The 22,032-nt window shown below is 42.4% G+C and overlaps 1 protein-coding gene across 4 annotated transcripts in view; it reads right to left on the bottom strand.

The window, feature by feature from the left end:
- Nucleotides 1-11,456, bottom strand: part of SNX27 (sorting nexin 27) — an 86,112-nt gene extending 74,656 nt beyond the window's left edge. Inside the window, exon 1 of one of the 4 annotated variants that reach the window (XM_067727779.1) lies at nucleotides 11,039-11,456. In XM_067727779.1, the coding sequence (XP_067583880.1) occupies nucleotides 11,039-11,284 (246 nt within the window). In that variant the 5' untranslated portion in view covers nucleotides 11,285-11,456. Of the gene's footprint in view, nucleotides 1-10,967 lie in introns of all 4 variants that reach the window. The other 3 variants (XM_067727777.1, XM_067727778.1, XM_067727780.1) reach the window with 3 other exon arrangements.
- Nucleotides 11,457-22,032: the final 10,576 nt, after the last annotated feature.

Genomic DNA, 22,032 nt, shown 5'->3' with positions numbered 1-22,032 from the left:
AGAGTAAAACAAACTTGTTCATTTCCCTCCTAATAAAATACAAAATTCTAGTCTTAGGATTTTAAAACAGCCTCCTATATTAAAATTACTAAGGCTTTGGATCTGTGCTCCACATGGCCAGGACACAACTAGTTTACACCTTTTATCCTAGCATAATTAATGGGCCCCTTTCAAGTGTCTTGGTCTGGACAATAAACTATACAGTCCTCCTAGTTTTAGTACATTTTGTGTCTGGAAGACTCCTGTGAATATGCACATAGTCTCTAGGCACTTGCATTACTAGTTTAGATAACTAAGGGCAGAAGAGTACTTATGGCGGCTTGGAGGAATTGCTCTAAACTTGTTCATCCCATTGTGGTGAGGCAGGACGGGGGGAGGTTAGGGAGGAGGAATAAGAATCAGGTCAACTATGCTTAAGAAATAACCTAAGGCTGCCGCTTTCTCCACCAAACCTAAAATTCCTTAGTGCAAAGACTACATGTCATTCAGCTTCCTATCCCCAGTGTCTAATATTGTATGTGTCATGTAGTAAGCACTCATTAAAAGTTTTCCCTGAGTGAATGAAAAAAATTATTAAGATTAGCACATAAACTCAATACTGGTTTTCCTTCATGCACTTCCATAATTTAATTCCTTATTTTTAACTTTTATACTGGTTTCACTATTTAGAGGGAAGTACTAAAACTATTATGCAAGCTCTACATTTTTCAAGCCTTAGTATTAGTGATCATTTTGTTTTCTATTGTGGGTAGCAATAAAAATAATGGTTAAGAGTAAAATATGACATTCAATTATGTAAGCAATTCCAAAGTGAGGCTATGTTTTCTTTTACTGAAATATACTGAAAATAAAAGTAAATTGTTTTTATTAATTTTTTAAAAAATAAACACTGATTCCAAGGATAGCAAAATGAGGTAAGAAGAAGGAATAAGAAATAAACATGTTGACATTTAAAAAGCAGCCTGTATTTTATGTTAATTCTGGGAATAATCTATTATAATTATATTGTTTCATCTCATAAAAACTAAATGTACCACATTTAGTTAAAAAATTTAAGCACAGGGGCTTCCCTGGTAGCGCAGTGGTTGAGAGTCCGCCTGCCAATGAAGGGGACACAGGTTCGTGCCCCAGTCCGGGAAGATCCCACATACTGCGGAGCGGCTAGGCCTGTGAGCCATGGCCGCTGAGCCTGCGCGTCCGGAGCCTGTGCTCCACAACGGGAGAGGCCACAACAGTGAGAGGCCCGCGTACCGCAAAAAAAAAAAAAAAAAATTTAAGCACAATGGGTTTCCTCACACGACAGAGGCTAAAGTATTACCAGTAAAGTCTTAAAGAAATTTCCCGATACTAAAGCTATAAAAGTATACATTTATCTTGTTTGGATAAGATTTTTTTGTTTGCTCACTTTTCAACTTTGGTCTTTAAAAACTTGATCAGCGTATAACAACTCTATGGTTCAATTTAAATGTAAAGCTAGATGTGAAAATAGGTTACTTCTTCACACTGCGGGGATAATGAATGCTAGATAAAGGTAAGAAAGTTGCTAATAGCCATAATGGTTTCCCTAACCTGACTAACTCATTCTCCTCCTATCTACCCTATTTCTCAGGCCCCCTCAATCAATTATTCACCAGCAAAACAAACATAATCAGTCCTAAAGCATTTCTCAACACCAACTCAGTCTCTGAGATCTGCTATAATTTGAACCATTGCCTAAATGGCCAATTTAAATGCAACTCCCCAATGTTTTTAGTTTGGTGTACAGTGAAAGTTAATTAAAGAATAAAATCTACTTGCTTTATCAACAACCTTAGTTTGCAAGTCAGGTAAGTTACCAAAGGAGGAATCTTAATATTTTAAAGTTCTATTTCACTACTATTTCTGAATTATTCACATAATGCAATTAAAAACATGATTCTTCATGTGATCTGATAACTCTGTTCTGCGGTGACAAACTGCACCCTGAATCCCAACACCCATTTCCTAAATATTCAATTCGTCTCCAGAGGTACTGTATTTGAGTGTGAGGAAAAGTGTAAATCTATCACTACTACTGAAAAAACAGTTCAAAATACCTTCATCTATGTAACAAGCCCTTAGAAATGAATAACAAGATAGATACTTTTTAAGTCATATGGCCCTTCAGCAATCAAATACCATCTTTTAACCCAAATTAAGTTTGCACAATTTTTTGGAAGCTGAGGAACACAGACTACAGTACAGTTTTTGTTAAGTTGTAGTCTATTTCAGCATATTGAATAAGAAGAAAGTTACAGTAAGACCTTTTCCAAATCAGAAACATAAAGGATAATTTGGTAGGCCAGGGAAATCTAAAATAATCTATTAGCACACAATTCAGAAAGGGAAACTTTAGTGTCCCATTTCCTTGGATTCAAAACACCAGGTAAAGAGAACAAAACTCACTGTCGTTTCTAAGAAAAGAGATGCAAGTTACCTACCTTGAGAAAACAGATCCAAAAAATAGTTTTTAACCCTACCAGAATCAAAATGATCATAATTTTGGGTAAAAAGAATTAAGTAACCTGCATGATACATTCAGTAGACAAACTGCACACTAAATTACAAACTTTATCATGATTAAACTGATCAGCAAAAGAAGTGGAAGAAGTTTCCAAAACTTTCACAGAGGTCATCACATCTCCAAATATTAAGTTAATCAATTTTCAAAACATACTAAATAAATATAACTAGATAGGCCCACAGATATAAAAGTACTGTCGGGGGCAGGGGGTTGGAGGGGAGAGAGAGAGCTTCCTGGTTAATCACACTGAATAGTTCTGTAAGAGTAATCAGCCTCTTCAAAGCAGCTGGGAGAAAATCCACACAAGCAGCTGACTCTGCAGACTGCTCTGTACTTTTCCAAAGAGAAGTAAACTAATTACTTGTGTTTCAAGTCCACAGAATACACAGACCTGTCATTCTAGTCTTGCTCTGAGGTCTGACATACGAATCTGCAATTTCAGATAGCTTAAGCAAAAACCATTTTTTTAAAAGATGTTTTCATAACAACGGAAGTTCATTAAAGGAAGTACACATAAGAGTACTCAAATGCAGTACCTTACTCTGCAACTTTAATACCTTGCAGATAGGTATATTTCCTCAACTATATGAAAACCTTATTAGTTAGCAGGGAGCAATAAATAATAAACAAAAAAGACTACACACATACTACCTAGCATTTGACTGATACCATATCACAAAATCTAATTCTGAAGTACCCCTCACAATACTGACAGGAGAAATTCACTGTACGGTCACCACCAATTCTTAAACTTATCTGGGGCTTCCCTGGTGGCGCAGTGGTTAAGAATCTACGTGCCAATGCAGGGGACGTGGGTTCGAGCCCTGGTCCGGAAAGATCCCACATGCCGCAGAGCAACTAAGCCAGTGCGCCACAACTACTAAGCCTGCACTCTAGAGCCCACGATCCACAACTACTGAGCCGGCGTGCTGCAACTACAGAAGCCCGCGTGCCTAGGGCACGTGCTCCGAAACAAGAGAAGCCACCGCAATGAGAAGCCCGCGCACCACAACGAAGACCAGCCCCCCACTTGCCACAACTGAAGAAAGTCCGCACACAGCAACGAAGACCCAACACATACAAATAAATAAATAAACAAACTTATTTGAAGGATCTTTGTAAGAATTTTCATTTTGAATGTAGACTTCAGGTATAAATCTTAGTACTATACATATTAAGTTCCCTGTCTGTCTTCCGTCCCACTCAACTCCCAGCAACATGCTGTCTGCCAAAATAAAAGATTTAAATTAAAGGAGGCATCTTCAAATCAGAGGAGTACAGCTAAAACAGAACATCTGTAGGGCAGAGCACAAGTGGACCTACGGCATATAGGATCAAACTTACCAACTGTGAACACAATAGTAAGTACAGTCATATAAAACATAAGAGAAAGAGAAACAGATATTTGAGAAGCTGAACTGTGCTGTGAGTAAAATACATATACAAATTAAAGGCAACCAGCTCCTCACCAGCTGCTCCCAGCTCTGGGCATTAGAGCTTAGTTGTCTTTAGTTCCCTTCTTTATATAGTACAAGACAGCCCAAGAGAGTAGATGCTCTGAAATTCTTCTAACAGTGATTTTCCTCTTTGGCCTTGGAAATGTTATTCAACCTCTTCAGGTAAATAATTAAATAAAAACTAGATTCTCAGGGAGTCCTGGGTATTAATGCACATATAACGATATTCTGACCTCAAAAACAGAATAAAATCCAAACTTTTTAGCACGGCAATCAAAACCCCATTTGATCTAACCTGAAGCACAGGTGTCTATAAACAAACAGCAACTTTCGATTCCTTGTTATCCTAAAATCCTCCCTTTGGTCACACAGTTACTTCAGCCTATAAAATCTTTCCCCCTCTTCTGCCTACTAAAATTATACCTGTCCTTCAATCACAGTTTAAAAGCCTTCTATGACCCATCCACCCACCAATCTTCCAATCTTCTCAAGCATATTCACTCTTCTCACCTCTAAACTCCAGTGTGTTTTTCATTTATCTCCATTATTTCATTTTGCTTTACATGCAGTAAATTGTTTACATGCACCTTCCCCACCGCAGTGTAAGTTTCCCAAGGGCAGGGATGCAGGGACTCTGTGACTCATACAAGCCTAACAGTACTTTACACATAGTTTGTGCTTAATTGTGGTACCAGGCTGAACATGAGGTGATTATTAGCCAACATCATAAAATTGATACCCTAAATCACTGGTTTTCAAACAGTGGATTACAACCTAATGAGTCATGAAATTAATGCAGTGGGCCACCATCAGCATTCAAAAAACAAAACAAAAAACCCAAAATACTGACGGACTAAAAAATACCAGAGTGCATGATACTAATAAACACAGTTTTGTGAAACTTGTTTCAGGTGGTTTTTTTTTTTTTAACTGGGTGTAATACAAAATCTATGAGTTTCAATTTTTTTAAAAATGGTTTTAAACTGCCTAAATTTTTTTTTCCAAATGTGGGCCTGGAATTGCACCACCCATACACTGGCTCTTACTAGACTGCCTAAGTGAAGCACAGAAACCATCTCTATAGTTGACAGTAGAAGAACAGAATGACCCTAACTGGCGCTAACCTAAACCACTACAATATCCTTTGTGCCAGCAATGTCAGCATCTAACAATGAACTTACCACAGATCATGCTCCCAAAGCACCGTGCAGTGATCATAAATCATAAATGTTTGCTTGTCAACTGAGTCTCTTTGCTTATCTACCAGATCATAAGAATTATTCCCAACGGGACTTAAACAATTATCCTTTAGAGCGTGTTAATAAACCCTCTCCTGAAACAAACTGGAAAAGTGGTGGCTGGAAAAAGAACTGTTCTTCACCATAACTTATATGACCCAAACAAATCTTCACGTTACTAACAAAAAATCTTTTTCTGGTCACAGCAACGTTGCAGAAGACATTTCTGTGGGGAAGATAATGCTATTTTCAAATTTAGTTTTATTATTTTGCCGCCTCCACTACCTATGGAATTAAAAGTATTTCTTGGGGTTGCAATTACGATTGTCATGCTCTCTTCACTGATAACCAATAAAGATAGCAACAAATAAGGGCAAAGAATGCCTATTTTGGTCCCCCGTCTTCTACCCAATTTAACAATAAGAGAGACAGGGTAAATAAAGATATAACACAGTTACATTTCAAAATCATAGAACCAAAGTTCAACTGCTATCCAACTTCATAGGGATATGACTGAATTTTAAGAATTTTAAGTGACTTCAGTCAAGAATAGTTGACTATTAACAGTCAAGAATAGCTGAGAAAACAAAGAAATGGAAAATACACTGGATTTAGCTTCCAAAGACCTGGGTTTAATTCTGGTTAACATTCATTAGTGCAACACCCAGTTTCCTCTCTTATGAAACAGGGATAATACTCATACATTCATTCAGCAAGCGTTTATAGAAGAGTACTTTCTATGTGCCGCTAGATATTTAGCTACGGAAACAGCATAGACATAGTCCCTGCCACCAAGGAGCTTATATTTTCCCTATCTCACAAGGCTCTTGTGAAGATCAAATGTAAAAACACTGTGCAAACTGTAACACTATACAAATTGCAAAGTAATATAATAATTATTATTAACTTGCTCTACCTCTTAACCCTCACCTTTATTACAACAGCTTATCAAGATTCAAAAAATAAAGTGCAGATGATTAGATACAACAGTTAGTCCACTATCTACTGAACTGATTTTCCTAAGGGCTGGGATTTCAAGAGCCTAATAAATCACTTTGTTCATATAGTCTTAGCTAACGACTCTCTACATAATCACGACAATAAAATGAACTGAGAATTAAAGGCTTGTAGTTTCACTCCAGGTATGGGGTGGGTATGTTGGCTGCATTACCCACACCTGGCCAGGGAGTAAAAACTAAAGATTTCTAGGCCCCGTGCAAGACCTACTGAATCATAACCTTTAAAGGGTGAGCCTGAGAATCCATACTTTTGACAAGCACACCCAGTGATTCTTACGCTCACTAAAGCTTGAGGATCACTGCCATAAAAACTTCCTTTGATCAATAACCATGATTTCAAACACCATTTACAAAACCTACCTGGAAAATCTAAGCCAAATAGAATTCAGCTACAACTGAGAAAGCAGATCCTAAGAATGTACCTTTTTAACTCATAAAAATATTTCGTGTGGCCCCAACCTCTTTTTAGTCAATTTTCAAATTTTCACATAAAATTTTAAAAAAACAAAAACAAAAAAAGAATGCCCATGACATATTTATATGTTTTTAAAATAAATTATCACTAAACAAATATATATACACCCACAAACATCTTTTTCTTATGGTTTAACTTTAATACAGAAAAGTTATATTATCTTGTAGCTATCAAGAAGTAAGGTGGGACTTCCCTGGTGGTGCAGTGGTTAAGAATCACCTGCCAATGCAGGGGACGTGGGTTCGAGCCCTGGTCCGGGGAGATCCCACTTGCCACGGAGCAACTAAGCCCATGAGCCACAACTACTGAGCCTGTGTTCTAGAGCCTGCGAGCCACAACTACTGAAGCCCACGCACCTAGAGCTCGTGCTCCGCAACAAGAGAAGCCACCGCAATGAGAAGCCCGCACACCACAACGTAGAGTAGCCCCCACTCGCCGCAACCAGAGAAAGCCCGCACGCAACAACAAAGACCCAACGCAGCCAAAAATAAAATTAATTAATTTTTTTAAAAAAGAAGTAAGGCATATACTCTCTGCCTAGCATAAATATATCATGATATTGAACGCTTACAAGCCAACCTTAGGGTCCATGCTTACTGAAGACCATATTACCCAAACACCAAAGAGACAAACTAGCCAACAGACAAACCTAATCTCTCAAAAATAGACAGTACAATATCCATATCCACTGCACACTTAAACCCTCCTAAGGGCATCTCTCAAGAAATCAATCAAGAGCCCTTGAAACTATCTTAACCTTAAGAAAATCACCTGAAGTCTAATATTTTTTCACATGCTATATGATTAGTGCAAAGACATATTTATTTTGGTTCTATTTGTTGAAAGCATCCTTTACTCACTAGTCTCCAAGTGTATATACATCAAAGGGAAGACACTCAATATATGTTACACTGGAAAAATTACAAGGTGAAGGCTAACATTGCCATTCAAGAAAACTTTCCATCTGCAGTAAAATTCAGAGCCCAGAAGGCTTGTTCATACTCCAGCACCAAGCCCTGCAACATGACTCTTTCCCTAACCAGTTAGAATCTAGTCAGCTTTGAAGGGAGAAAGGACAAACCAAATCATATTGAATTTAATTTAATGACTTCTCCTAGATTCAGTTAGGACAAGGCCTTGGTAAGCAGCCTTTAAAGAAATGCACAGAAAAAATGCTCTTTTTTGTCCAAGCTTCTATTCTCGTAAATCTCATCTGTTCTTTCAAACCTCTATCAGTTGTCCAAACTACTGCAATATATGAAAACTGGAATACAATAATTTGCACATTGGAGGAAAGTGTCTAAAATCGGGAAAAGTCTTAATCAACAATGATCTGTTTAAGAAGGTCCACACATCCACCTATAACTCGATACAAACTACATCTACACAATAATAATCTACCTATGCCTACTCTGACCCTACTTCATCAACATGATGGCACTTCATCAACATGCAAAGCTTACCTGGGACAACAGAGAGGTTAATTTAAGGAACATGGGTGAGAGACAGAAAAAAGTGTTGCCTAAAGAATGCTTTAGGAAAATCAGCATCAACCTAACCAAGATCAAAACAAGTAGCAGATACAGATATCCCTCAAGAACAATGTCTGTTTGCTCTCTGTTTTCCTCCTCTCACTTGAAAACCTAAGGAGAAGATGTAGACTTTGGAAGAAGGGAAGGACAGAGAAAGAAACTGTATAGTTGAGGACCCAAACAATTTACCACCTATCTTGGCTCTGTTACAACTATTACTATTTTCACTATAGTAGCAGAGAAACTTCAAAGAATTTGGAAATCAAAATACAGTTGGAAGGTGAGAATCCAATGCCAGGTAGATGTCCAATCATCACAACATTCCAGAAAAAAGTTCTCTAAGCAAAGAGTGCTCTTTTTGCCCCACCCACTAAAAGAGAGAAAGTTGTATACTCATCACCACTAAAATGTAATGTCTTTTCTCTAGAAGAAGAAATGGGCCTAGACTGGAACCTGGGCCTGAGGCAAGTCCTTCTGTCTGTCTGGGGAATCATCTGAGGTCTCCTTTAGAGTACCTAGTTTATATCTGGACTCTGCTGCAAAAACCACAGTACGCTACTCCAGTAAAGAGAAAATGATTTAGAACTTTATGATAAATTTATAATTTTAAATAAATACTTCAGTATTAAATTTAAAAATAAACAGCTGGATACAAAGTTAACTTCCAAAGGGAAAGGAAAATGACAATTCCAAGAGCTTCTATCAGAAGGAAACATCAGCCACAGATTTTGAGTTATCTAGAAAGAAAAGAATTAGGTGCCCAGGTACAAAGCAAAAGGTCACTACTGCATTCTGCATCTGAATGCCCTGACACCCAAAAAATTAAGCATATATTGCCAGAGTACCAGAAAAGTCATAGGACATTAACAGAAAAAAGAACGCATCTATTTACAGGAAGGACAGAGGATAGGTATAATAGCTTCAAACACTTACTTGGGTGAACTACTCTTTCTTGAGGTGGAAGGTAAGAGGAAACAGAATGAATGGATACCATAGAGTAAGAATGTCAAGGATAAGGGTAAGAGGCATAAGCTGAATAAGAAGGGATAGACTACTCTATAGGTCCTTCAAAATACTCATCCCCTTGAAACATTGATCAAACCTACTGTATAAACCTACTGTTCTACTAGAGGAAAGACTGAAGGTTATGGAAATTATGGTTAAAATAACATTTATAATATTGAGAAAGAGGGAATTCCCTGGCGGTCCAGTGGTTAGGACTCTGCGCTTTCACTGTGGTGGGCCTGGGTTCAATCCCTGGTGGAGGAACTAAGACCCCTCAAGCCGCGCGGAGCGGCCAAAAAAAGAGAGAGAAAGATTCATGAGGGCAAATCCTAGCACTGAAAGAGAGGGCAAAAGCGTGAAAAAAGAATATACAAGAGTCAGTAAGCAGGAGAGAGATATAGGATTGAAGACTGCTGAGGAGAATGGAGACAATGAGAGCATACACCACCTACCAGTCAATCAGCAATCACTATACAAATCTTAATACAAAGTATAAAAACACAAATGTAACACCTGGATTAAAGGAGTAGGAGGAGGTCTGCAAAGAAACTGCAAGACAGGGCAGCATCCTGCCAGAGCTTTAAGGTATTCGGTGAGGAAGTAAGGATGAAGGAATATGAAGCGGGAGGCACTGCAGCAAGGAAAGAGGATGGGTTTCAACATGAAGGAGCCTAAAAAAGAGAAAGAAGGGAAAACCACCTCAGAGAGAAACAGGATAAAGTCAAGCATGATATCACAAGAGAACAGACTAGAAGAGAGAATGAAAATGGCATGCCCTGAAAAAGTGGGGAGGTCAAAGACCCAAAAGGGGCTGTAGTTGGGGGGAAGTAGGAGCTAAAGAGAGCTCTACCATAAACCCGACGAAAAAGAAATATGAGTATGGTGCAGAAGTGAAGACAGGGGCCAGAACAGGGATGCTCTCAGAGGGATGTGGTGATGGAGACGCTAGATTCAAAATACTGGTGTGATAAGGGGACTACTGTGAAGAGAAACTATCGTATCAAAGACGACACCACCATCAAAAAAAAAAAAAAAGCAAGGGTCAGAAAAGAAGGTATTCTCAGAGTATGAATACAAAAAAGACGGGAGGAAAGGGACACACGGTAGGACAGAAAAATATAGAGTGCTTAACCATAAGGAGAGGGTAACTAAGGAAAGAAAAAGGAGTGCAGCGTGGAGGGATGATGTTTCCGGAAGAAAAGTAGGAGCCGACCAAAGGTCCTGCCTATTTGGTTTAGAGGGCAGAAGCGTCGGTCCACGGGGGCTAAAAGGAGTGGTGGAGAACAAGAAACTATGATGCTCAAGATGAGAACTTGAGGAGGACACACAGTGGCTGAGTCAGAAAAGGAGATGCTGTCAGTCAGAAGCAGAAAAAGGTTCAACAAGAGGAAAGCAAAGGGGCACCGAGGAGCAGAAAGCAGCATGCCAAAGGGGAAGGCAAGGGGGCAGAAACGAAGCCAAAGCAATGGGGGCAGGGGTAAAAGCAGTAGGGGCGCTGGGACACTGGAGATTACAGGGAGGGTGCGGGGGTCCCAGAAACCCGGGGTGTGGGGAGGTAAAAGGGCCAACCTCCATGGAGGGGCGGGGGGCCGGTTCGGGGGTTGAGGGGAGGTGCGGCCTGAGGGTGACAGGGGTAGAGGGGAAATGCAGGGACAGACAGAGGGGAAGGGGTGGGGCGGCGGGCAGCCCCGATACTCACACCTCCAGAATGCGGTCCCCCTTGCGCACCCCGGCCCGGTCGGCCGCCCCCCCGGGCAGCACGGCGCTCACATGCTGCAGCGGCGCGTACAGCTCCCCGTTGATGCTCCGCAGTTGCCCGCCCTCGCTCACTTGGCCCCGCACGTTGAAGCCGTAGCCGGACTCGGACTTGACGATGCGCACAACCCGCGGGCCGCCGCCTCCCCCGCCGCCGTTCCCGGCGCAGTGGAGCCCAGACCCCCCACCGCCGCCGCCGCCGCCACCTCCGTTCCTGTGAGGGGCTGAGGGGTGAATCCCTTCCCCGTCCTCATCCGCCATCTTGCGAGCGAGCAAGCCGTACTCCCACCACCCTACGCCTCCACTCCCTCCGCGCGTGCTCGGCCTTCTCAGCAGCCGCGCGACCCCCGGCGCGCGCGCCCGCTCCGCCGACGGCGGGACCCGAGTCGGCCACGGAGCTGCCGGCGCGGGTAAAGGGGAGACAGGGGGCGGGGGGAAAGAGGACGGTTTAGACGCCGTGAAGCCTCCTGGGAGTTGTAGTTTCTGAATGGTGGGGGCGGGGAGAGGGCTGGGCCCGGGCCGGAGCTGAGGTTATGTGACGCAATTTGGGCGCAAAGCCTGCTGGGGGTTGTAGTTCACCTTTCAAGCTCTTCTTACGAGTGTCCTTTTGGATGGTGAGCAGGTAACCCAGCCTGGAGTGGAGGTGACAGATTCATCTGCTGACGTGGAGGATATTTTATTTTTCTTTCATTTCATAATCTTTAAAAAAACAATAATATTAGGACAACTTGATGTTTGTGTCAGCATAGTCTTAAATTATAACAACTCGTTTGCTCAGTGCCTTATGTGTCTACATACTTTTTTTTTTTCAGTCCCCGCGGGCTCGCAGGCGGAATCTTAGTTCCGTGACCAGGGATGGAATCGGCGCCCCACCCCCACCCCCTCAGTGGAAGCGGGAGTCTTAACCACTGGACCACCAGGGAAGTCCCTATATACATTACTTTATTGAATGACCCCAACAATCTTGTGAGACAACTGGGTCATGAATTCGCTTCTCTATTTCAGTATTGGGAAACTGAACCAAAGTCATCCAGCTGTTAAGTAACAGGAACCAAGGCCCAGTTATTTCTGTGCAACTTTCTTTTCATATATTGCAACTACATAAAAACTTGCCCCATCTATGTAAAAAAGCATATGTAGAGGAAACTATATGGTCTCAGTGATTTAGACCTGGACATTAGAGTGTCCAAGTAATAATTTCAATTGAGCAATGATTTTGTTTTTTAAGTTTTAAAATATCCATATTTTTTTTCTTATTGAAATATAGATGATTTACAATATTATGTAAGTTTCAGGTATACAACGTAGTGATTCACAATTTTTAAAGGTTATACTCCATTTATAGTTATTATAAAATATGGGCTATATTCCCTGTGCTGCACAATATATCCTTGTAGCTTATTTATTTTATACACAGTAGTTTGTACCTCTTAATCCCCTACCCTTATCACGCTCCTCCCCCCTTCCCTCTCCCCACTGGTAACAACTAGTTTGTTTTCTGTAACTGAGAGTCTGTTTCTTTTTTGTTATATTCACTACTTTGATTTATTTCTTAGACTCCACGTATAAATGACAACATACAGTATTGAGCAGTGATTTTGAAGTTACCGTTACTTCAAATTCATTTTGTTTCCCCCAACAACACAGTAGAGTTCTTTGCATATGGCAGCAATTGATGTTTTTTGGCTACCTACCCGAACACAAACTTGCAGATATTGTGCAGAATGCCTGGCAAAGGCAAGTAAGAAGAGCAAGAGCAAAAATAATGAAAAATAGCTTACTTAAGCACTTAACTGCTCAAGTCTGGTATTTGATTTTACTCTACTGGCAGGCTAATAAATTAGTCTGTTACTGTATCATGGATGCTGATAAAAGACACAGAATTCCTGGGTCAGAGACAAAGGACTTTTACTCGCGACATAGGGAGCCACTTGAGCTTCAGCCCCTTTGTATCAATTCCTCTTGCCCCGCCAAGTGCCACAGGGATGACATGAAGGGCTCAGATGAATGCTGTGCACTTGGTGGGCTTACACCACAGCTGGGGAACCCGCTGTTTTGTAGGAAGCAGTAAGTAAACCTGTTGTTTGTCCTGGAGGGAGAGCTTACTTCAATACTCACAGCTGCTAACTGTAAACATAACCCTGAGAAATGACCCTGGTAAAAAGCGGTCAGGGCTTTGCATTCTTGTCATACCCAGGAAGATGGGTAGAAGCATGAAAGACCCATGAAGGACTGTCTCTCTCAACGTAACTATGTGCCAAACACTATTCTAAGCACTTTTTTTTTTTTTTTTTTGACTGCGTTGAGTCTTCGTTGCTGCGCACGGGCTTTCTCTAGTTGCGGTGAGCGACTCTTCTTTGTGGTGTGCAGCCTTCTTATTGCGGTGGCTTCTCTTGTTACAGAGCAGAGGCTCTAGGTGCACAGGCTTCAGTAATTGTGGCACGCAGGTTCAGTAGTTGTGGCTCGCGGGCTCTAGAGCGCAGCCTCAGTAGTTGTGGTGCACGGGCTTAGTTGCTCCACGGCACGTGGGATCTTCCCGGACCAGTGATCGAACACGTGTCCCCTGCATTGTCAGGCGGATTCTTAACCACTGCACCACCAGGGAAGTCCCCTCTCTCTTTTTTAAATCCCTGCAACAAATATACCTTCCAGTGACCCCATCTCCCCTTCAGTGAGTCACACGCTTTTGTAATACCCTCCCCTTGAGTGTGGGCAGGACCCGTGACTTGCTTCTAGACAATAGAATACAGTGAAGATGATGATGTGTCACTCCCATGGTTACAGGTACATTATATAACATTCCTTCTTAGCTGACTGGGGTGAGAGTCTCTTGCTGGCCCTAAAGAAGAACGCTGCCATGTTGTGAACTGCTGGTGAAGAAGGCCCATGACAGGGAACTGCAGGAGCCTCTAGGAACTGAGAGTTGCCCTGAGTGGACAGCGAGAAAATAGGGCCCTCAGTCCTAAGCCTGCAAGAAATTCTGCCAACAACCTCGTGAGCTTGGAGGAGGATTCTTGGCTCCACTAGGGAACATAGCCCAGCCAGTGCCTTGATTGCAGGCTTGTGAGACCCTGCAGAGGACCCAGCTAAGCTGAACCCTGACTCCTGGACCACAAAAGTTGTGAGATAATAAATGTGTATTGTTTTAAGCTGCTAAATTTGTGGTAATCTGTTACAGGACAATAGATAACGAATATAACTCCTGTTGCATCTATGGTCAGTGCTACTCAGTTTAGATCAATTTAATACTTAGTTTAGCTTTACCTTTCCAATCTGAACATAAGCTTCTTGAAAACAAGGAACTTGTTACATGTGACTTGTCATGCCCTCAGAGTGTATCAGAGTGAGAGGCACAAGAGAAGGAGCTCAACAAAGGTTGATAGAATGTTAGTCCAGGAAAGGACCATAAAGTGGCTAATAATACCTGCTGCATAGGGACATGGTGGGGACCAAATGAGAATATGTGGGAAACACCTAACATAATATTAATACTTAGCACAGAGCTATTATTAAGAGTACTAATAGGGAGGGAGGCTCAGGAGGGAGAGGATATATGTATACACATAGGCTGATTCACTTTGTTGTACAGCAGAAACTAACACAACATTGTAGAACAATTATAATCCAATAAAAAAATACTAATTAATATCACATCTAGCCCTATTCCCTCATTTTGCTGGTAAAGGAATAGCTCCCTCCGCTATCACCCTTTGAAAAAGGAAGTAGATCGAGCAAGGTACAATGATTTTCAAAAGTCATTCAGCAGGGCTTCCCTGGTGGCGCAGTGGTTGAGAGTCCGCCTGCCAATGCAGGAGACACGGGTTTGTGTCTCGGTCTGCGAAGATCCCACATGCCGCGGAGCGGCTGGGCCCGTGAGCCATGGCCGCTGAGCCTGCGCATCTGGAGCCTGTTCTCCGCAACGGGAGAGGCCACAGCAGTAAGAGGCCCGTGTACCACCAAACAAAAAAAACAAAAAAAAAAAGTCACTCAGCAGATCAGTGGCCAGCACCCAACCCTAAGCAGAAAAATTAAATGGCGTGAATGAGGAAATAAGGCATGCCATTTCCCAGGGAGTCATGAGTTGAAGAAAACAAAAAGAGGGCTCTTTTTTTTAGGCCTTTGCACTAATTCTGACTCTTCTTTCATTTTCACTACCTTTCTGTACTTTTTTCTGTGAAGACCACATGAAAAATCACTTTTTTGGTAAACTGAATTAACTGATTTGCTAGAGTGGATAAGACCTAGAGACTAGGGCTTCCCTGGTGGTGCAGTGGTTGAGAATCTGCCTGCTAATGCAGGAGACACAGGGCTTCCCTGGTGGCGCAGTGGTTGAGAATCTGCCTGCTAATGCAGGAGACACGGGTTCGAGCCCTGGTCTGGGAGGATCCCACATGCCGCGGAGCAACTAGGCCCGTGAGCCACAACTACTGAGCCTGCGTGTCTGGAGCCTGTGCTCCGCAACAAGAGAGGCCGCCACAGTGAGAGGCCCGCACACCATGATGAAGAGTGGCCCCCGCTTGCCACAACTAGAGGAAGCCCTCACACAGAAACGAAGGTGCAACACAGCAAAAATAAAATAAAAATTAATTGATAAACTCCTACCCCCAACATCTTCTTTAAAAAAAAAAAAAAAAAGACCTAGAGACTAGAGGGTTTATGAGTCAAGATTCCTTTAGTTGCAAGTGACAAACTCAATTCAAATTAGCTTAAGCAAAAAAGAGAATTTATTTGTTCACATAGCTAAGGAGGACACTGGGTATTTCCTTAATTGTAGCTGTGTAACAAACCATCCCAAAGCTTAGTGGTTTAAAACCATCGATTTATTATTCTCTTGGACTCTGTGGGTCAGGAATTCAGATAGGATACATAGGGATGACTTGTCTCTGCCCCTGCTTGATGCCTGGAGCCTCACTTGGGAAGACAAAGGCTAGGGGTGACTCGATGGCTGGGTTCATCTGGAAATGTCTCATTTCTGGTGGTTGAGGCTGGCTGTCTGCTGGGACCTCATCTAGGGCTGTTGGCATGACTCCTATACATGGTCTCTTCATGTGACTATCGGCTTCTTCAAGCATGGTGCCTGGTTTCCAAAATCAGATGTCCCAAGAGAATAAAGCAATAGTGTATGGCGTTTTTATGACTGTGTCAGAAGTCATATAGCAGCACTTCCACCATACTTTTTTGGTCCAAGTGGTCATAAAGGTCTGTCCAGGTGCAAGGGGAGGGGATATAGACACCACCACTCCATGGAAGGAGTATCGATGTTGCAGTGTAATTAGAGTATATGGGATGGGATATATCATGGTGGCCATTTCTGGAAAACATAATCTGCCACACTGGGATAGCTCATAGATTTAGAGCAAATGCTATAGGAACCTAGGCCTTAAGGTCTGACACAGAGAACTCAAGGTCATCTCCCTCTTTTTCTTCTGCCTTTCATTTTTGCTCATCTCTGTTTCTCTTTGTCTATTAGCAAAAAACACCTTGTTTTTCGCAGTGTCTGTATCTAATTTCCTAGGGAAGGACTTTTGCCATTCCTTGAGTCATGTGCCTACCACCTGGACTGATTGAAGTTGCCTTGAGAATGAAGAACTGTGATTGTCCAAACCAGGATCACATGCCCAGCTCACATGTCTAAAAGAAAGTTTGCTGTGTAGGCTCTGAGGAATAGCTAGTACAATCTGCCACAGGTTTAATGTGAGTGAGCGTTGATGTCAGCTTCGTGTGTAATTATAATTATGTTAGTTTCCTATCAGTATTCTGTAGTTGCAGTATTTCAAAGCCCTTTACCTGGTCATCTTCATATGATGCCCTTGTCTTCTACTTTGTCACACAACAACTCTCTGAGATTTGCTGGGTTTCCCATCGGAGAGAAAAGCTCCCTGGCTCTTACAGCCATACTGGCTGGCTTTTTTCACCCATTCCGTCTCACCACACCTGACTGGCATGTTTCACAGAGCTATTCCCAAATATCATTTTTTACCATCCTTCCAGTTGCAACTCCCTAGGCAATTGTCACCCTGTTATTTGTGTCTCTCTTCATTTTCTCCAACGTCTCCCCTCCCCTTTCTTTTCTCAAAATCAAACTCAATTTTCCAGGGGTCCCTTTTCCTAGAAATTGCTTCCCAGAGCCAACAGTTCAGAAATAATACAATAGGTTGGGCTAGCTCATAACAAAAAGACCAATGCTGAGTCAATAGCATCATCCAGTGGAAAAGCATGTGAGACTTGGGTCCTCTGCATTGGTTCCTGTTTAGCTTTAATCCTTAACAAGTCATTTATCAATAGTATGCTTTTGGCTGCAAGTACAGAAAATGCAAAAGTGGTTTAAATAATAAGGAAATTTATGATCTTGCATAAATAGCAAGACTAAAAGTGGGGAGTTCCAGAGTTGGTTAATTCAGAAGGTCATTCACATGATAAAGGATCCAGATTCTTTCCATCTGCCCCTCTGCCATCTTCAGTGTATTATCTGGGTGATGTGGCTAACTCTTCTCATGGTGACAAAATGGCTGCTGAGCTCCAGGCATCACTCACACATGTGGCCACCATACTGAGAAGCAGAAAATAGGAAGTGTGTATTTGTCAAAGCAAAGAAACCCTTTTTAGAATCCTTGCATCAGCTTTCTCTCATGTCTCATAGGCCAAAAGTGTATCACCTACTAATCCCCTATACCAATCATTGGCAAAGGAACTGAAATTACAGTGATTGACTCAAATGCATCAAGACATACTCCTGGGGCTAAGAGTAGCCCCTTCCCTGTGTGCATAGTTTGCCTGTGAATACCAACAAAATTTGGGACTTGCTGAAAGAAAGAAGGGTGAGAGGGAAAGGGAACAGGGCAGAATAGATTTGGAGAAGCAGCCACTTGTATCTGATGCACTGAACTTCTCTTCAGCTTGGTTTCTCCAACTACAAACTAGGCATGATGATACCTACTTCATCTATATGAAGAGATACTTTTAGAGATAAGATTTTGCAGGACACTCTCATGAAAATAGTCTAATTACAAAACAGTGAGGTTCCTAGAATAGTCAAATTCATGCAGACGGAAAGAATGGTAGTTTCCAGGGGCTTAATGGGGGAGAAACTGGGGAGTTAGTGTTTAACGGGTATAGAGTTTCAGTTGGAGAAGGTGAAAAAGTTCTGGAGGCGGATGGCGGTGACGGTCGCACAACAATGTGACTGTACTTAATGCCACGGAAAGGTGCACTTAACAAGGGTTAAAATGGTAAGTTCTATGTTGTGTATATTCTATCACACACAAAAAATTAACAAAATAGTGAGGTTATTTAAGACATAGAGCAAAGAAATTGTGCTAAACTTGAAAAATGTACAATATAAATTCATGGTTCTAATAACCATAATGTTGAACTTTTACCTATTTTGATTTGTGGGTGGTAATCATTTCCCAGCCTCAGCTATCACTTCTGTCCAGATCATGTGCCATTCTCTCCTCTTTCCTCATATTCATTGTTATTTTGACTGAGGCGCAGATCAAGAAATTCCGTCTCCGAAAAATGCCCTGCAAGGGAATCCCCTGCCCGGAATGGAATCAACTACGATACCCATTTACTTTCCCCTTGAAGGTTACCTTCCCCTTCCTTCCTTTGTCTTCTGGTCCTTTTCAATACAGCTGTCTCTCCCCACATCCTTGCCCAGAGGCTTTGGGACAAGAAGGCAGAGAGGAAGACTCGGAGCCAGAGAGAAGCACAAGCACAAAGCATCGGGAGGTGTTGGCAGCTCTCGCAAACTCTATTTACTGACAACACATGTGTACTAATATTTACTCATTCCTCAGAGGTCTGCAAATGAGGCAAAGCTGCTGTGTAGAGAAATGGCAGCTAGGTATCCAACCCAAACACCCATTCATAGAGGACCAGGTCATTCCCGCTGCAGCTACCAAAGCCCCTGCCCCCAGGTCCAGAGCCCAGAGCTGAGCCATTCTATTACATAAACTTGAAAGCAGAGGTCTTCTATTCATATTTATTTGGGGTTTTTTTGTTTGTTTGTTTTTTTTGGTTTTTGGCTGTGCCATGCAGCATGCGGGATCTTAGTTCCCCCTACCAGGGATCGAACCCATGCCCCCTGCAGTGGAAGCACAGGGTCCTAAGCATTGGACCACCAGGGAAGTCCCATCATCTACTCATATTTAACCTACTCACTCTGGACAGTCTTTTCTAAAACATATCATAGATTATAAAGACCTTCAACATGGAACACTCACCACTCCCTTAAATTCATGTCCCAGAGCTTAGTCACACCATCAGAAGGTGTCTCCTTACACGTAATCTTCTGCTGTAAATAAAATGGATTCTAGACAAATGGCCTCCATTGAGTTTTGAGTGATGTGTGCCCTCCAATGCAATTGAATGTTAGCAATCAGTTATAGGTATTTAGCTCCTGATACTAGGCAAGTGCCCCAGGGCTCCCTTCAGGAATGACTGTCTTTTGTTCAGTGATCCTGGTCAGTCACCTTGCAAAACACCCTGCTGGTTACAGGAAAGAGAATCCATTTCCATTCAGCCAGCATTGACTGAGTATGCACAGTGTGCCAGGCAATATAGGACTGAGGATACAGGGATAAATCATCAGCCCCTGCCCTTTAGGAATTCTCAGGTCTGAGGGGAGAAGCAGACATGAAAACAAACAATTACTGTACAACGTGATGTTTTATACCAGCTGCTCTGGGAGCACAGATGAAGGATAATTAGCTGTCTGGGGATTCTCTGGGAAGTCATGGAAGAGTTCACCAGTATCATTGACTGGGGTTTGGAAGAATGAGTACAAGCTTGCTGGAAAGATAAGGCAGGGAAAAGATTTCCAGGCAGAGGGAATAGCATATGCAAAGGCAGAGAGGTGAGGAAAGACAAGTCCTACTGTTTTGGAAACAACTGGCAAGGTAGCAGAGGCTCAGAAATGAGGCTGGTTGAGTAAGGCAGTGGGCAGCTTAATCCCAACCATGACCCCTCCTTGGCCCTGGGAGAGGGGGACAAAGACAGAGCTCTAGCTCTTTTGCTGGTGAATGAGCAATGTTATCTTCCTATATAAAGCTCATGTCCTTCTAGATCCTGTTCTGTGGGTGTTCTAGGTATTTTGCAAGATTATAATCTAAGGGGAACTGTCTTCTCAAGGAACAAAGTTCTTTTATATATTTGAAAGGCCCTTGGGCAGGCCATGTGGAATCTTTGGGCTGCTGTGATGACCTCAAATGTGATTATTGCTGAGTGGAACTCTGAAGAGGATAAGCCAAGGCAGCACCCAGCCCTCCTTTGCACCCTCACTGAGCTTCCTCTCCATCCTTTCAGACCCTTCAGGTGCCCAGGCCGGTGCTCTTCATTCAGTAAACACATGATAATTTTCATCCTCTCCTTAATAAATTAATTAATTAATTTAGTGTTGGTTTGGCTGAGCTTTCTGGAAACTTCCAGAACGAATTCTTTCTTAAGAGCTTATTAAACATGAGCAAAATGAACTGAAATTTCTCAAGGAACTCTGAGAAATGCTGGTCTAACACACAAGTCTTCCAAATGAGCTTTAAACCTTTCAGCCTACTAAAATGTTTACTGGTCTGTAATATACTCCCAGCTCTTCTCAAAGCTCTGCCTCCGATGATGCGAGCCGTAGGCAACTTAAACTAGGACAGGGATACGTTTTCAATTTTTCATAAAGTATTTACTTTTCTAGAATCCAATTTCTTTTTAGGCCTGGTCTTTCATCTTTCTGGTGCTAGACTTAATTTGCAAAACTGCTCCCTTGTCTCACTCCAGTCTGGCTGGCTGCCCTTCGCTAAATAAGTGAGTTTGGGATTTACAACAGGAAAACTCCGGGGGCCTAGGCACGGTCAGAGGAGAGAGCCTGCTTGTCTTCCTGTGGGGCCCACAGTAGGCACCTGCCCAGGTGCTCAAGGTCCTGCTGCCCTCTTGTGGCAAGCACCGCCGCTTGGCAAACAAAGAAACTCCTCTTGTTTTCAGGTTCACTGGCTGACGAAATGTGCTCTGAAACATTGCTGTGCCCCCCTCCACCCCCCAGCGCCAGCATGTGGGATCTTAGTTCCCCCGACCAGGGATCGAACCCATGCCCCCTGCATTGGAAGCACAGAGTCTTAACCACTGGACCGCCAGGGAAGTCCCAGGACCCGTGTGATTTTAGAACTGGAAGGAACCTTGGCCGAACCCCCTTTTTTTGGTGGTGGTGGTGGTTGTTTTTTGGTGGAGAAGGAGCCTGAGGATAAGAGAGATATGGTCATTTAGCTAAGGACACACCCTGGTTAGAGAAGTGAGCAGGAATGGAACATCCACCCTCATGAGAAGACAGGAAAGCAAAAGGAAATGGCCAGTTGAAATTTAGGAAAACAGAGAATGCTAAAAAGTTGCAGACCAGCTGAGACAGCTGAGCCGGGCGGATCTGGTGGGCTTCCCTCCATCCGTCAGTGACCACTTCTCCCATTTTCTGCATCCCAAGGAAAGCCGCTTTGTAATTGCACACAGGTCTTGGATAAGGACCATCTCTCTGTCTTTTTTGAACACTTTCTTATGCCAAGGACACACCACTCCATTGTAGGAGATCAGGATTTTTGTCCAAGCTTCAACCTTTAGTTACTCATACCACACTCCCACTTTTGGGCCTCAGTTTTCTCCTCTGGAAAATGAGGGAGTTGGGTTGGATGTTTTCTAAAGTTTGCTTTAGCACTGATAGTTTATGATTGTCTGTTTGCCTCTTGGCACACAAATATCTGGCACACAAATATCTGGTTATTAAGACTCGGAGTAACTTGAGGGCAGAGTCTTTTCCTCTTAATATCCCCAAAGCCCAACCCTATACCACTGACATATTAGATGCTCAAAAAGATTTATTAACAATAATTAGCATATTCAGTGCTGACACTGCCAGACACATTACATATGATATTTAGATGTGGTTTTATATTGACGATCGCCACACCTGTGACGTTATAGAGCACACCATTAAGCACAAGTGAAACCATGCACCTCAGATTGGAACTTGAACC

Source organism: Pseudorca crassidens, chromosome 2, assembly GCF_039906515.1.
Source record: "Pseudorca crassidens isolate mPseCra1 chromosome 2, mPseCra1.hap1, whole genome shotgun sequence".
Classification (NCBI taxonomy): Eukaryota; Metazoa; Chordata; class Mammalia; order Artiodactyla; family Delphinidae; genus Pseudorca; species Pseudorca crassidens.
This window is presented reverse-complemented; position numbering and strand designations above follow the sequence as displayed.